Source organism: Sturnira hondurensis, unplaced genomic scaffold (assembly GCF_014824575.4).
Source record: "Sturnira hondurensis isolate 20B ecotype Veracruz unplaced genomic scaffold, ASM1482457v3 Scaffold0001872, whole genome shotgun sequence".
NCBI lineage: Eukaryota > Metazoa > Chordata > Mammalia > Chiroptera > Phyllostomidae > Sturnira > Sturnira hondurensis.
The window spans coordinates 23,582,618-23,599,194 of NW_028074503.1; the positions used below are offsets into that span (position 1 = coordinate 23,582,618).

At 40.8% G+C, this 16,577-nt stretch overlaps 1 protein-coding gene across 2 annotated transcripts in view; it reads right to left on the reverse strand.

Moving 5' to 3' along the window:
* DYM (dymeclin) overlaps positions 1 to 16,577 on the reverse strand; it is a 281,550-nt gene that overhangs the window by 72,139 nt on the left and 192,834 nt on the right. For both annotated transcript variants that reach the window (XM_037034043.1, XM_037034035.1), the window contains exon 14: positions 12,537 to 12,639. In XM_037034043.1, the coding sequence (XP_036889938.1) occupies positions 12,537 to 12,639 (103 nt within the window). The remainder of the gene's footprint in view (positions 1 to 12,536; positions 12,640 to 16,577) is intronic.

Sequence of the window (16,577 nt, forward strand, 5' to 3'; positions counted from 1 at the left end):
TTAGAGGGAGACCTGGAAAAGCAGCGCAGGGAGTGCCCCACTGAAGACTTCACACGAGGACGCCTTCAGGGGTTTCAGTCAGTGTCATTACAGGCTCCCAATTGAATAAGGAAAACACCAGCAGAAAATGCCTAATTACAGAATGCATAATTTATGAGTGGTTTTAGCCACTCTCTTGAATCACCAAAACCAGACTATGCTTCAGAGAGTGAGGATGCCCACGAGCCTTCCTTTACAGGCTAAGATTCTGAGGATAATATATTAATCTCACTTTTTAAAACGATCCCAAATACTTATGGTACACAACGGTTTGGTATCCTGTTCTTATTTTTAAACTTTTGTTTGAATTTTATCAAAGTAACAAATGAGCATAATTCAAAAGTCAAGAATGCGACTAGATCTGAAACACGAAGGGCAACGCCCTGGACTGTCTCCCTTTCCCCCTGATTCCCACTCCCCACCACCTCTGTCTTTTTATTTCAAAATAATGCGTGTGCTGGTATTTTTAAAATTTTAATTTTCAATGATCTACTACTGACTTCTCTTTGAAAAATGAGGCTCTTCTGTCTCTAAATTAATTTTAGAATCTGCTTAAGTGTTCCTAATCTACTCATTTTTTAAGACATCCTATGAAGGGGACAACTAAAAAGAAATATATCTCTAAAGCTAAAATCCTGAAAGAAGTGAAACTAAGATTTAACTGGGACCCTGAGAATGAGATGTAACTCCAATGTTAGGACACCACCTTACGACAATGGCCGCGCGCGACAAAATCCCCTTCGCGGCAAAAACGCAGGAGAGGGAGGGGTGCCTTCTCACGCTGTCACTGGAGTAAAGTCTGAGACCGCGGCATTTTCTGGTGCACCTTCCAAACCCAGCTAGGCCCCTCTTCGCTGTGCCCCGTGGGCACTCCCTTTGACTGACACATTTATTCTGCACCTCTCGGAACAGGACCAATCCTAGGTGGCTGTTTTATTCCCTTTCTCTTTCTCTTTTGTTTTCTTCCCTTTCTTTGTGAGGGGCTGGCATTCCCAAGAAAGCACGGCAGCGATCCTGCTGGCTTTTTCGCTCGCTCCTGTGTTATTACATTTAATTTGTATGCTTTTATAACTTTGTACTGACGCCCACAGGCCTTTGAACAATGGGTACCCATTCAATAAACCCAAGAAATAAATGACTTGATGACTGTAAGTGCTTTGAACTCAATGGACAGAAGGCTCTACATAAGTAATGTAATAGTAAGGACGGTAGGATGAAAAATTGAAAAAAAAAAAACAATCTAAAGCTTTTACAAAAGCCCAACACACGCACACAAGTTTTCATCCTTTGTTACACAGCACTCATTTCCTTCATTTGTACTCGGTCCTCAAAACCTCTTTCTCTGTATTTTTTTTGAGGAAAATGACAAACACGCAAAAATACATTATACATGCTTTCAAAGAGTATTTCCTTTGAACTACGGATGGAATGGTGATGGACTAAGTTCAAAGCTTATTATATAATAATGTAAGAGATACTTAAATGTATCATGCAATCTCGTAAAAGTGATTCCAGTGCTATGATGAAGCCCTTCGGAGCTCCTGTAACCTGAGTCGTGCAAACGACACTTCACCTTCACTGCTTTTCACTTGGTTTATTAAGTACAATTTCATTTAAAATCTGAGAGACACATAGACTTCAAGATAATTAATCAGAATACTTCACTACTAGGAGGTTATTATGAATTATTATTAATTAAGGCACTGCTATAAAACTTGCATTTTAAACAAGCTTAACTCATTAGTCCACACGGGAACTTCCTAAAGTGGGGTACGCTGAGAAAAAGGAACAGGGGGACAGACATATTTGAAGGAAAAGAAAGGCTAAATAGGAGATTGAGAATAGTTAATTTTATACTCTTTCTTTCCTAAACTTCGATTAGAAACACCTAATCCCTAAAAGAATCCTCTCAGGACTAACCTAGCTGTCAGTTTATACTACCCAAAATCATCCCCATTTTTACATGGCCAGATACCACCTGTTTTGCCCAAACTAGTGGGTATGTTTTTTTTTTTAAGATTTTATTTAGTTATCTTTAGAGGGGAAGGGAAGGAGGGAGGGAGAGAAATATCATTGTATGGTTGCCTCTCATGGGTCCCCTGCTGAGAACTGCCCTGCAACCCAGGCATGTGCTCTGACTGGGAATTGAACCAAGATCCTCTGGTTCGCAGGCCTGTGCTCAATCCACTGAGCTACACCAGTCAGGGCACTAGTAGGTATGTTTTAACCCTCATCTAGTCCTCAATCTTCAACCCGGTTTAGCACTTCTTCCTGTGTAAGACATGCCCGTCTGGCGCCACCCACCCGGGGTGTCCCCAGTTTCTGGTAGAAGCACTTCCTCTTGTATCCAAATTCTGAAGGTTGGAGGCCCCTCGAGCTCTGGACTGGTCCTTCTACCCCTCTCCTGCCACACTGTCTCTCACTGTGCTCTCATCAGTTGTTGTGACTTTGAATGTCTTACTTGGGCTGATGACACCTACACTTCCATCTCCAGTCTAGACTTCTCTGTTCCAAGCCACCGTCTTCTCTCACCAGGATGATTTGGCTGGCTTCTCAACCTCACCTCTTACCTCTCTAAATCACTGCTCCATGATACTTTTTCAAGGGTACTTCCATTGTTCAGAACCCTCCAATGACTTGACCCTGCACTACATGGGTAACCTCCCCAATCCTTCCCATGAGTAGCCCACCAGGCCCGGCACAGCCTGACACTGGCCATGCTCTTCTCCCAGACGTCTGCGCCTGCTTATGGTCTGCTGGGTAAACAGACCTCTGTCCTGCCTCAGGGCATTTGCACGCGCTGTTCAAGACACTCTACCCCCACTCTTCCTCATGGCTGACCCATACACCTGCCAGGTTTCAGTTAAATGCCACTTTCTCACAGAGAAGATACCCCCATCTCCCCTACACCCCCAAATCTAAATTAGGATTCTCACAATTCTCTTGAATTATGTCAGTTATTTTCCTAGACCTATTTATAATTTTCTATTCATTTGTTTGCTAAATGGATTTCCCCTGTACTAGCTCTCTGAGGGAGGGGCAGGGTCCATGTCCATTCATGATTTTGTCTGCTTGCATCTGATACCTAACAAGTCCTTTTAGGCACAGGACTGTCGTGGTACGTGAAAAACAGCAGGTTAACACTGGGCACCACTATCCCAGGGAACCTTTAATTTGCCCAAATCACCAACGACAGAGCATTCCATCGGTCCTCTAAATACAAAGGCAGTGAGGCTCCACTGATACGCAAAAAAAAGGCATATGATGAGATTTCAAAAGTTGAGAAAAAGAGACAATTTAATAGTATGTCCTAAAGCCCACAATTAAATCAGAAATAGATTATTCTTATGTTCAGATACATTTTGCCCAGCAAGAATATATGGAAAAGCTCATCTTAACTTCCATTCCTGAACAAATGATGAGTATATCTGAATGAAAATAATCATGGTGTGATAATATCCATCATTTACTGAAAACCTACCATGATATGGCATCAGCCAAAAACGCCGTAAGTATAATCACTAATATTAAATTCACCTCCATTTGAATGATCACTGAAGCTCAGAGAGCTGCAACTTCTCTAAGGTCACTAACTATTTCCTAACCAAGGTAACACACCTATGAAGTGCTAACATTGAGAGTGAACTCCAGTCTAACCTGCAGTGCAGACTTATTCCATTATGCTACAGTGCCCTGAAAGGAGACTTTCAATTGGCCTTCTTCCGTGTTCAGGATGAGGGAATACGGGGCGTATTTCCCTATCACTGAGGGCAGAGGCTGTAGTGGTTATAACAGTGACCACTGATGTTCACATCGCGCTTGTTACATGCCAAACATCGAACTGAGTGCTCTCTGGGCATTCTCCCATTTAGTTCTCACAACAATCCCATGGGTGAGATATCATTATTTTTATTAAATAAATAAGAAATCCAAAGATCAGAGGAGTTAAGAAGGTCAAGGTCACATGAAAGTTGAGTCCAGTTTTTTCAGGCCCCAGTGCTCATATTCTTAAACAACAAAAAATTATAGTAAAAAACGTATAACATTTACATCTTAACCATTTTTCTACCAGTTCAGCAGTGCTCAGTGTATTCATACTTTATCCTACTTTATTTTCCCATGGGACCTTCTAACGCTTCATTCATTTACCAGTTCGTTCTACATCTCTCTTCACTAGAATACAGGCTTCATGCGAACAGGAGTTTTTATCTTCACTGACGTCTTCACAGAGTAGAAAAAAATGCCTGGAAAAACAGTAGCTGCTCACTACTTACTGGATGAAAAAATGAGGCATGTCAAGTACCACATGGAGTGTGTTTATGCATACATTACTCTTTTGTAGCTGGTATCGTTGTTAACCTGCAGAATACTGGTCATTACATGGAGCACCTACAACGGGTGTGGGAGACTTAGGACTTGGAGTTGGTTAGTAAGCTAAAGTATCACTATTCACTAGTAATAATGAAATGAAACTTACTCTTACTCTCATCTGAATTCACAGGCCAGTATGAAATAACTTTGTAAGAAAGACAATGCCTGGTTATTAAAGGCTCAATACATTTTAGGCCTCGAACATAATCCTAAAAAAGGAAATAAATCATTAATTCAATCACCCAACTGATCAATTAGCACCGCGCATTAAAGGAAAACAAGATGTGTTGCAGAGCTTCCCAATACCCTCCTCACGACCTCAGGCCAAACACAAATTTGGGAACACAGAAAACGCCAGGTGAGAGACTCTAGGTGACTCGAACATGTGAGAGTAATGCACCCACTCCTGCCCTACTGATTACTAGACAAACATGCTAAGTGATATCATTCCCGAGGTACCAAAGTGTATTTTAGGAAAGAAATTTAGTTCTTATATGTCAATTACCCAAAAATAACTGTTTTGTTGCACTAACAAATCAAGAAAACCAATATCCTCCAGTCATGGAACAGCCTTGCACAACTGTCAAAGCAAGAACTAATTTGCTTTCTACTCCCCAAAGTGCACCACTTCTCACGACCGAGGTCTCAGGTATCAGAACTCAAGTAACTTATCAATACATTAAGAAACAATTTAGGCTTAACTCCACCTAGTGTTAACTGAATCTTCTAATAATACCTGAAGTCCAGATAAGCTCTGATGCCTTCATGCTCATTTTGCCAAGTATCAGGTGATCCCCAAACATTCTTACAAGGATTCTTAAGAATTTTTCAGAGATCCATGAAATTTCCAGAATAACAGGCAGAGCTGAATTCTCAAATACAATTTGTTTTCAGAAATTAAATTGGCTAAGGAAAGAGTTGTATTTCCACTTCTACAATGAGTAAGATTACTGTTTTTTCGGGGGGATCTTATCTGGAGAAACTACAAGTGCCATTTAAAAAACATTTGCAGCTTTGACTATAATCAACTGTAATAATAAGATACCAACTCAAAAAAACTCTTTTCATTTAAACCTCTTTTGTAATACTGCTTTTTAATAACCCTCATAATAGCCGAATTAAAGGACCCCAACAGAAATCATTCATCCCACATAAAACAAACACTGCCTTTTCTTCTTAGCTTTGTTTTACAAGCTACATTATTTCCAGATGACGCTTGAGGGGACTATGGTTTCGAGAATTAGATGTTTAAATAGACAGCTGCTTTCTATTTGCCATGTAAATCAAGGATATATCAAAGAAAATTCCAAATAGTAGACTTCTTTTCTTCCTATTAGGAACTACAAACTTGGACAGAAAAGGAGAGAGAGAGGGAGAAACAATCAAAATTTGTGCAAACAGAAAATTAAAATAATGATTTCTTAAATAACGAAGAATTTGAAAAAAATCTCAGGAAAAGAAGGTGTTTTTTGGTTTTGTTTTTATTAGCTCTGCACAGCAGCAGGTAAGAATTCTTTCACTACAATGGGAAGGGAACAAAAAACGAAACTGTGATCACGGGTTTTTACAAATTTATCACACGTTGCTACTGAATTTAATATGCATGGTTTTTTCCCCCTGTATTCTTTAAACTTCACTTGGAACATTAATTAATCATTGCCAGATTTCAATGCAAACACATCCTATTTCCTTTTATAAGCCAGAGGAAGCAACATAAAAGTTATTTAAGTATTTTTAGTGATAATTTAAAAAAACCCTTTAGAAGAAAATTTGACCAAACTCTTTAAGAAGGGGCAAGAGGAACTTCCTCTTTGGGAATAAAGAAAGGCCAATGGTCTTTCACGCAGCTGAGGGATGCTTTTTAAGAATGGAGGAATTCTACTTATCATTATTTTTTAGCAAGAGGGGAGTGAGCACTCCAACTAAAAACTGTCCTTCCGAGCATTCTCAAACCTTTCTGGAACCCTCGTTCAGAAGTGCGCCCAAAGCCAAGTTGTAATACAAGAAAACCAGGCTTATTATGTTAAAGTGAGGCCTGGTTTTTAATTAGGAAAAAGAGTGGCAGGGTGTGTGGGGAGCTCACTTGCCACAGGCTTTATTTGAATTTTTAAATCAATTGTATTAAAGAAACTTCCTGGGACCTAATCAACGTGGGGCTTGGAATCCACTGAAGTTCAAAGCAGTTGCATCCTTTACGGGATGTTCACCAACCCTAGGCACCAGATTTGGCTCTTTTTTTTTTTTTTTACACTTGTTCCTACATCATGAAAGTGACTGTAAATATCTTGATTTGAACCGCATGATCCTCTATGGGGAATCAGTTGAGCTAAGGCCGCAGCAGGGAGAATACAAGACAAGTTGGAGCATTCTGAGGGTCTAAAGGAAAAAAAGAGAGAGCGAGAGAAAGAAGAATGGAGGGAGAGAGGGAAGAGAAAAAAAAACAGAAACATATTCAAAGGGCAGGGGACACAGCCTGAAAGAGCTCCCAATGGCAAAGGTGGAACTACCTCCATAAGGAAATGAGGTTCCAGTTTATAAAATAATGATAAAATCAGTACCGAGGGGGCCACATGGACAGAAACAGTAACTGCCGAAACAAACACAGTGGGGAGAGGTGGCTACTCTTCCTTGCAGAAAAATCCTATTAATAAATATAGAAAAAACGAGACAAGCAGAAAATCACTAATAAGTTAGTAAAACATGCCACAGGCAAGATCAATCAGTGAAGGCTAAATTTGTCAGAAAATGTGTAAACAGAAACAGGTATTAGCCTAACCTCAAAGTATCACCACAAAACACACACCACAGTTATTACAAAGGGAGAGCTGGCAAGTTCACGGTGAAGGAACTTGGCAGACATCACCCAAGTGGTGTGTCCGAGGCAAACACAGGTAAACATACCCAGTAATACATACCAACATCGTACGTACACTGCACCAAAAAGGGCCTACGCCTCTGCAGTATCCTTCCCCAAAATGTATAATGTCCATCTAACCACGAGAAAATGCCACACGAACCCTTGTTGAGGGACTTTCTACAGAGTAACTGACCAGTACTCTTCCAAAGTCTCAAGGTCACAGAAGACAGGGGCAGATTAAGGATAGGTGACAACAAAATGCTGTGGGGGACCCTGGACTAGACCCCAGGAGAGAGTAAGGGCATTAATGTCAAAGCTGGTGATGGTCAGAGATTTGTATTGAGTTAACAGCGTTGTACCAAGGGTAGTTTACTAGTTCTGATAAATGTTCTATGGTTATGTGAGACACTTACAAAAGAGAAAGCCAGGTGAAGGATATGGCGGCATTTTTTAAAACTCTTTTGTAAATCTAGAATTATCTGAAATAATAAAGAAAAGAGGAAGAAGCAAGAGGGGAAAGTAAATTGTGTGCGTACCTGAAAAAGATTTCAAGGCCTACACCTATGAAGAAGAATATAATGTAAAAACTACAGAGTTCCACTTTCTTTACCCTTCAGTCTGACTCCCCACAGCTATTTAATAGTTTTTTGTATATTATGCCAGAAAAACTGCATACATATTTCAAGCATACACGTACATCGACCTGCGTACTATAAAGTATGGGTTTTGAAAAACTGATTTGAGTGTTATATCTCTCCAGATAAACCCGTATAGACTGAATTCACTCTTTAAAGAACGGCAGCACAATATTGCCCTGGGTGAATTTATGCTTTACTTAATCGGTCCCCCACAGATGGACACAGTGCTTGTTCCCATTTATCTGCTCTTAAACCAGGCTGAAAAACACACTGTAACTGCTTATCTAATTGACTTTGGGAGTTTCTAAAGGCAAGCCACTCTACAAGAAACATGTTTTCCTTCTTTGAATATATTAACTTTTTCAAAGTATAAGATTTATTTTCCTACATTTACAACCTCATGCCATCCACAATGCTGCTAAGCTGAAATCTATCTGCTCTTACATTCAACGAATCGTTCTTTTTCTCCCTATTTTCTTCTAGTTCTCCGAGTACTACCACTTTTCTTAATGGCTCTGAGATAAAATTCACACACCTTGCATTTCACCGAATCACAACACACAATTCAATGGTTTTTCGGCGCATTCACAGAGCTGTATGACCGGCCCCAGAGTCCAACTCTGAAATATTTTCGTCACCCCATTAGCGGTCACTCCCCACCTCGAAACATCTACTATTTGTCTCCGTGAGAGCTGCCTGTGTGGTTTTTTGCTACTGGCTTCTTTCACTCAGCATGTGGTCAAGGTTTATCCACTGGAAGCACGCACCAGTACTTCATTCCTTTTAACTGTCGAATAATATTCCACTGTACGGACATGCCACCTTGTATCTGTTCATGGGCCAGCGATGGACATTTGGGCCATCGCCACTGTGAGGCCATCATGAATAATGGTGCTACAAACATTCACATTTTTGCATGAACATGTGTTTTCCATTCCTTAGGGGTATTTATTACCATATGCTGAGTCATATGGTTATTCTTTGTTTAGTCTTTTGAGAAACTGCACACAGTTTTCCAAAGCAGCTGCATAATTTTACATTCTCACCAGCAGTTTATATGAGCATTCTAATTCCTCCGTACCCTCGCCAACACATGTGATTATCTGCCTTTTTTATTACAGTCATCCTAGTGGGTGTGAACTTATGGTTTTGATTTGCATTTTCCTAATGGCTAATAACGTTGAGCATCTTTTGATGTGCTTATTGGTCACTTGTATATCTTTGGAAAAATGTCTATCAGGTTCCTTTGCCCACATTTTTTAATGCAGTAAATAAAGTGCCGCTGCTGAGTGCCTCACAGGCCAACAGGGTTCTCAGTTCTCCTTCCACGAGATGGTTCAGGGCTCCGGACTGTGCCATGCTCTGAGACCTCAGGCTCTCGCTGGGTTTCCTGCCGCTGGCTCGCAGAAGATGAGGGGGAGTGAGGCGGGGAGATGGTGCAGCGGTGCCATCGCTGCCCCCCACATCCCACCAGCGAAAGCCAGCCAGACGCCCCTGTCGGGAGGCGAGGGTGCTGGAGAATGCTGCCTAGCTGTGTCATCAGGAAAGGAAGTGGTTTTTCTGATTCTGGCTCCTGCTCTCTCTGGCTTGTGCCTTTTCATTTCATTGCTTGGAATGAAATGGGAGAGTCTGTCCTAAGGAAAGATGTAAAAGTCCTTTGATGATCAAAGGCAATACAACCTGGCTCCGTCAGGCTCCGCCCAGAATGCACGCTCCATTCCTCTCATCTCGGGGAGTCGCAAGGTGATTGTTGGAAGTTAGGAAAACAGAGCTCATGTGACGCTGTGATGACACTCATAATTAAAAACCATTCTTCTAGTTTAAAAAGCAGCTATAACTCATTTATTATTTTTGTTTCATTTTCTATATTGAGGTTCCACTGTGTATGACCAAAGTTATTTGGGAGGTTTACTCTTACTTTTTAAAAAACTGTTGGAAGGTTCTCCTTCCATAATCCTCTCCTTCAGTCACTGAACTGAATTTTATGAAACCCTGGTAGAGAGAGTGAAGCTTAGCTACATCAGCGGAACGTCCCTTCCTTCCTGAACACCTTTCTCGCCCCAGTGGAGGCAGCAGAGCCAGCGGCTCCCCCCCTCCCCCAGAGGAGCCGTGTGCAATTTCTGTTTATGTCCCCCTTCAGCAGCCAGGGCGTCTCCTCATCATCTAGAACTTGGTGGAAGGTTTCAGGTTGCCCCTGAGACATTCACACAAACATTGTTGTACTATAGTAGTAACACTGATGTTTTTGTAACTTGCTATTTGCTTTCTATGTCGTTACTCAATTGACTTGTGAATTATACAGTATAATGAGAACAAACATTTTCTTAATGAACTCAGAAACCTCTGGGTAGAAAGTACTCTATTACTTGAGAAGAAAAACATATCCTTATTTTAAGCACTAATTCACAATCTTTGCTAATACAGTTGCTCCTGGTATAGAAAGTGTACACCAGGGAACCCACTGCTGCCTTAAGGCCCTTTCAGTTTCCCTTTTCCTCCCTAACAAACTAGCGGTCCAAAGCATGAATCCAGGACATGGAATCTTATACAGTTGTTGGCTGGCAAAGACACTTCAGTAAAATTTCTGGGGAACAAGAGGAGGGAACATATTTTATTTCCCAGTTAAGGACCAATTAAAAGAGAATAACAATGAGAACACGGTTTCAAATGTGTAAATCACTTCGGTAACTTTTGAGCAATGGAATGAACTGCCACTCAAGTTCATTTGAATTTCCATTTGGAAAATGTTGTGATCTGTAAAGTCTCAAACACACCAATGTTAAAATAAAGATTGTCAATAACAGATTCCAAATGGAATTTCCCCAGGATTTCTAGGAAGCAGATGCTTTAAGAAATTCATGTTCACCTAGTGAAAATTTTATACAAGAAAACAAATAGTCAGTGACTAAAAACTGTGAAGTTCAATGGGAGAGTTCATGTGTCTGTTACAGAGTTCGACGTCCTCTCGTTGCCTCATCACCTCCGTAACTGGCAAGCACTACTGAACACGACCCGTCTTCCCAAAGGAGAATCAGTTTTCTGGATTCTTCTCAGAGGGGACTGCTGCTAGAGCGACCTCAGGACTATGCACATCCAACCCATGTTTGTGAAACATGGACACAGAGGCACCGCGTAGGTCAAATAAATGGTACTTGTACAAAAATAACAAAACCTTTAAAGACAAACCAAATTCAAATTCTCAACAAACACAATCCCCGCTGCTGCTCTGACCTTAACTGAGGCGTCCAAGGAGCCAGCAGGAGGAAATATTTTCCTTATAACAAGTCATGGCAAGGACAGAAGTGAGCTATTATACTAATTTTTTAAGAAGTTGAGAATATTTAACTAGTAGGAAAATCTAAATAGCTGTTCTGTGCATGTGCATGCATGTGTGTGAGAGAGAGAGAGTAGTCTGGAATTATAAACTTGATGGGCTAACAGATCATATCTCACACACACACACAGAGAAAATAAATAAATAACAGAGAAGGAAAACAGCCCAGCGGGCCGCGGCCGCACGCAGCTATCTCTGTGTATCAGCGACGGCTGTCCGGACTGGGTGCTGTTCCCACAGTCCCCTATCAGCACAGCCACTTAGAAATGAAACGAACCACAGGAAATGAGCAAAACAACTCTCCGGCTGTCTGGTATGCATCACCACTTCAAAACACAATCCAGAAATTCTCTCATAAGGTTTCTAAGTGCCAACCCGCTACGTTGCTGCCCGGGGGTGGTTTGGGGAGCTCCTTGTTAGAGCCTGATGAACTAACCGCTTCTGCGGTTCATGACAAGATCACGTTTAGCACATCAGGAATGTCACAGGGAGCAGCCCCACCCTACAAGAACTCACAAGGCATTCTCCCCCCAGTATTATGTCACGCTACTTCATCATCGTCCAGAGGTCAGGTGGAACTGCACCCCTCATCTTTAAGGTGATGAACAGAGGTGACACAGTACTGCGGTTCTCTGCTGACCACACTGACGAGACCAGAGCAGCATACTGAGTATACTGAACAGAGCCAATCAGAGTCTCTTTCCCAGGGAGCAGGAACTGGGGCTTCCAGATTCTGGTCCCTGAGCTTACGGTGACACTGACAAGGACGTGTTGCAGGTTGGGAGGTAGGAAGAGGAAGGGCAGGGGTTGCTGTTTTAGTTAGCCCGGGGAGAAACTGGCCTGTGGGAGGCAGAAGAATAATACTGAAGCAGAAAGCAGCGGAGAACAAACTAAAGGGCATCAGAAAGATGGGATACTCCCGAATCCAATGGCTTTTCAATATCAGGTTCTCGTTCTCTGTGAAATCCAAGTTTACACCCCGCCTTGAGTGAGAAACCTTTGCACACTTCCTGTGAAGACCCTCCTTTTATTTTCCTGTCACTACACAGAGTTTCTTGACTAAGGTGGTAAGAGACCTAATTATTTAAAACCATTGCTTTAGGGTTGACTTTCTTCAGCCATTGTTAATGATCACTAAGCTTTCCCCCTTGATTTGAGATGGCACCCCTTCTTTGCACATTTGGGATTTCCAGGGCGCCAGGATCACAGGCAGATCTTGAGAAGAGAGGGATGCTGTTGCTCATAAATTCAGCAATGAAAGGAAAATTTTTATTGACAAAGTAAGATAAGTACTTACATAATCTGGTAGAGGAACGTCACTGGAACTCAGCGAACCTCTCAAGGACTGTGTGGCCTGTTCCAGCACTTTGTTGTGTTTTTTAGACAGCAAGGAAAATAAACTGAAAAAACAAACAAACGAACAAATAAAAACCCCATTTATGTTAAAAGAACTGAGTACGTCCTTTTCTAGGCCCTATGTGGAATTAGAAGGTTCCACAGAATGCCACTCATTCTAAAACACACTTGCCGTGATTTTTTTTGCTCCTGCGTTAATAGCAGGATTAACAATACTAGTGATACAACAAAAAATGAAGTGAGGAGAATGTTTAAATTATAAGGATAAAAAAATTGACATGTTAAAATTATATTTCAAACACAGGAGAAATTTTCAGACGATTGCTACAGTGGGAAAAGTACTGACGGAGATTGAGAAAACCCGGGTCACGAAGCGTCTGTGAGTCACTACTGGTGTAATCCATCACCGCCCCACAAGCTTGTTGTACCTCAGCTTTCTCATCTTCCAATTAAGTGTGTTGGGTTAGATTATTTCTCTAGTACAATACAGAGTCTAGGATTTAGTATTATAGCTTTATACTCTCATTTCTCAAAAAGAATGACTTTAAACATATATGTTATAAGATTTCTGCCTCTGACCATGATGAATTACCTGGTACTGAATAACTCTCTCACTGTAAGCAACTAAGAAAGTGGACAAAATATATGAAACGACGGTCTTCAGATGTTACATAACATGTGAAGTGCAGAAGTCTGATCCCTTAAAAAAAAAAGGGCTACACATGATGAGTTCCTACCCAGAGAAACACTCCGGAGTGCGGTTCAGGGCGTCAAGACCAAACAGTACAACACACTCAGTACTGTGCTGAGCTCAGGAGACAGAGACAGGGATCTGCAGCCGCTGTGGCAGCTGGAATGTGCAGGGCAGATTATTAGATAAGAGAGAAATGTAAGAGGGAGGTCCAGAGACCTGCCGAAGGGTGTTCCTGAGCGTCTGGCTAAACACGGAGCTGTGTGGTCCAGAGAAAGGCCCTGCCTGGGGTGGCAGGTACACACCTGCCCAGGAGCTGGAGAGAACCCGCTGAATGTGGGTGTTTGGGCAAACTCTCGGAAAGACCCTGCTGCAGAAGCGGAGCTGACCTGGCCCAGAGTGCAGACTACTCCAGTCCGAACTGTATCCTAACAGACCTAAGACGGCAATTTTCAAAGGATAAAGCTAACTTACATCAAACACAAACGACCAAACACTCAGTTAAATGGCAGAGGTTGTCAGACTGGATAAAAAGCAAGACCCAATCACATGCTGTTTACGAGTCACATTTGTAAATTTAAAGACATAGGTAAGTTAATATTGAAATGATGCAAAAAAGACAAACACTAATCATAACGAAGCTGGAATGGTCCTATTAATATTGGAATAGGCTTCAGGACAAGAACATTATTATTGTATTCGAGATAGAGAGATCTGATGATGATAAATGGGCCAATTCACCTCAAAGACAAAACAATCCCAATGCTTCAAATACACATAGTTATACAATTATACTATTAAGCCTCTGTGGCTAACAAATAAAGAATTCCACCCTGGCTGGTGTGGTTCAGTGGACTGAGCACTGGCCTGCAAAACCCAATGTTTGCTGGTTCAATTCCCAGTTAGGGCATGTGACTGGGGTATGGGGTCAGGTGCTGGGTAGGGTTGGGGGGGTGTGAGAGGCAAACACGCTGATGTTTCTCTCCCTCTCTTCCCCTGTCTAAAAATAAATAAATATATATTTTTAAAAAACAAAAAGAATTCCTCTTTGGGCTAGATGGGAACTCAAAAATAAAGGCAATTCTGATTCCATGTACTTTCCCATATAAATCTGAGATTAACTTGCATTATTTTTTAAATGCCAAAAACATTACTGTAAGTATTTCTTAGTAACACCCTGTGAAATAAAATATTTGAGTATCCATTTAGGAAAACTCCTAGCTATTTCAGGTGGTTTAAATGGGATGGCCACTGAAGACAAGGCTACTAAGTATTCTTTCTGTATTAAGTTTTAACATTATCAAGAATAAAAATGCCTTAGACACTTATTGGTAATGCCAGATGTCATACAAAGCAAATATAACAGAGGCAAGAAACTTCTCTAACTCTATACTCAAATACAATTGAGAGAAAAAAATTAGTGAAAAATTACTAAATGGGTAAGTGTGAAATCCTATAATACTATTAAGTACTAAGCATATGTTTAAGAAAGAGAGTTCTTTGAAATGGAACAGCAGAGCTTCATGAAGGCGTTAGATCTTATATAGACTCTTGAAGAAAAAAGATTTGTGCAAGAGATAAGCCATTTCTAAACAGAAGGCAGAGCACAGAGGCAAAACAGGCGAAGTGAGAAGAGTGGAATGAATGTGTTTCATAAAGAAGCAGAAAGTAAGATTCAGTCTATGAGGGTATGTGCATTTTTTCAATCATTTCATTTTTGAGTCTTCATCTGAATTTAGTTTTGTTCTGTTTTTTCCTTTTTAAGGTTAAAAGTAAATACTTTCTACTGAAGCCCATTCCCGTGACCCATGGGTAACAAATGTTAGCAGTTTATTTATTGTATATGACTCTAGAATGTTACGTGCATCAAGGAATAAATGAATGCTGTGTTCACATCCACTTTCTTATCTCACAAAATATGAACTGTTCTGTACCTGCACCTTTTCTGCTTCACAATATATTCCTTGCTTCATTCAACAAACATTTATTGAGTGCCAGTTACTTGATACCTAAGCATACGGATAAACCATAATTTAGTCCGTTATCAATCACTGCAATATTTCAAGTTTTTTTTGTATTGTAAATAGTACTGCAAAGAATATCCTTGTACACAGTTTTGGGCTTACCTGAGGGGAGGCTATCTATAGGATAAATTCCTTGAAGGAAATCTGCAAAGTAAAAGAATTACCAGACACAATAGTAAACTGCATTGGGGGCATATACTTCTCAATACAGATTATGTTGCAGGTGATACAAAAAGGTAAAAATATATTGAGATATTGTATAATGCATATTCACATGGGGAAAGAATGAAGAGGGAAATCAGTAAAAGTCTTCTAACTGGCTGCAGTACATTTTCTGGAATAAATGGAATTTCAGAAGTTTTTTGAGACAAAGAACTTTGAATTGTAGCAAAGTGCACAGCAAGCCTCGGGAGCATAAATCGGATGCCCAAGTTAAAAAGAAAAGCAATAAATGCCCCTGGAAGAAGCTGCCAGTGTTAGTAAGCCTGAAAGGAGCAAGTGAAGCCACACGGCACACTTTGTTGAATTTGCAAGAAACCAGGACTCAGGGGCTGTTTTCTGGGCCCAACAAACCGGGATTCCGTGTCCTGAGAGCGCAGCTTCAGAGAAGGACAGGAAGAGGTCACCTACGATAGCGTTCATCATCAGTCAAAGAAAAATACTGGATGAGTGCTAAGAATCAAAGCAAAAAGGATGTAAAATTGTTTCCTTTGGAGAAGAAAGGCTAGTTTATTTATTTTAAAAAGGAATACTAACAATCCTCCTTCCTTGTTAGTAGAAGACAAAACAAGGAAGTCAGCTTCCATTCAAACAGAAGCTCTTTCTCTTGGGCATAATGGAAAATCTGACTGTTAAGGGCACACATGTTGAAATGGCCACCTTAACTGGCTGTGGCTACTGCCTCCAGCTGTTTTTAAGCAAGTTGGTATAAGCACAGATGATTTGAGGCCACTTCTGGTTTTCTATCACGAGTGAGAAACAGAATTCACACTTCACATGTTATTTTTCTACAAATTAATAGACTTTCCCCCAGGTCTTATAGCTAGAGCTTTCAAAATTTTAGTTTTTTTCTATTTTAATTTTGGCTTTCATTTAGCATTTTTAAGGCCAAATGACCTAAATGTATATGAGACATGACTTGCAAACTGCTGAGAAAAGTCACTTTTGCCTAAGGCTTTGCATTCATTGTGCCCGCCCTAGCTTAGTGCTTGTGTAAGTAATAGGTGGCATTTATATTAGAGGACAATTCTGATTCTAAAGGAAAGTG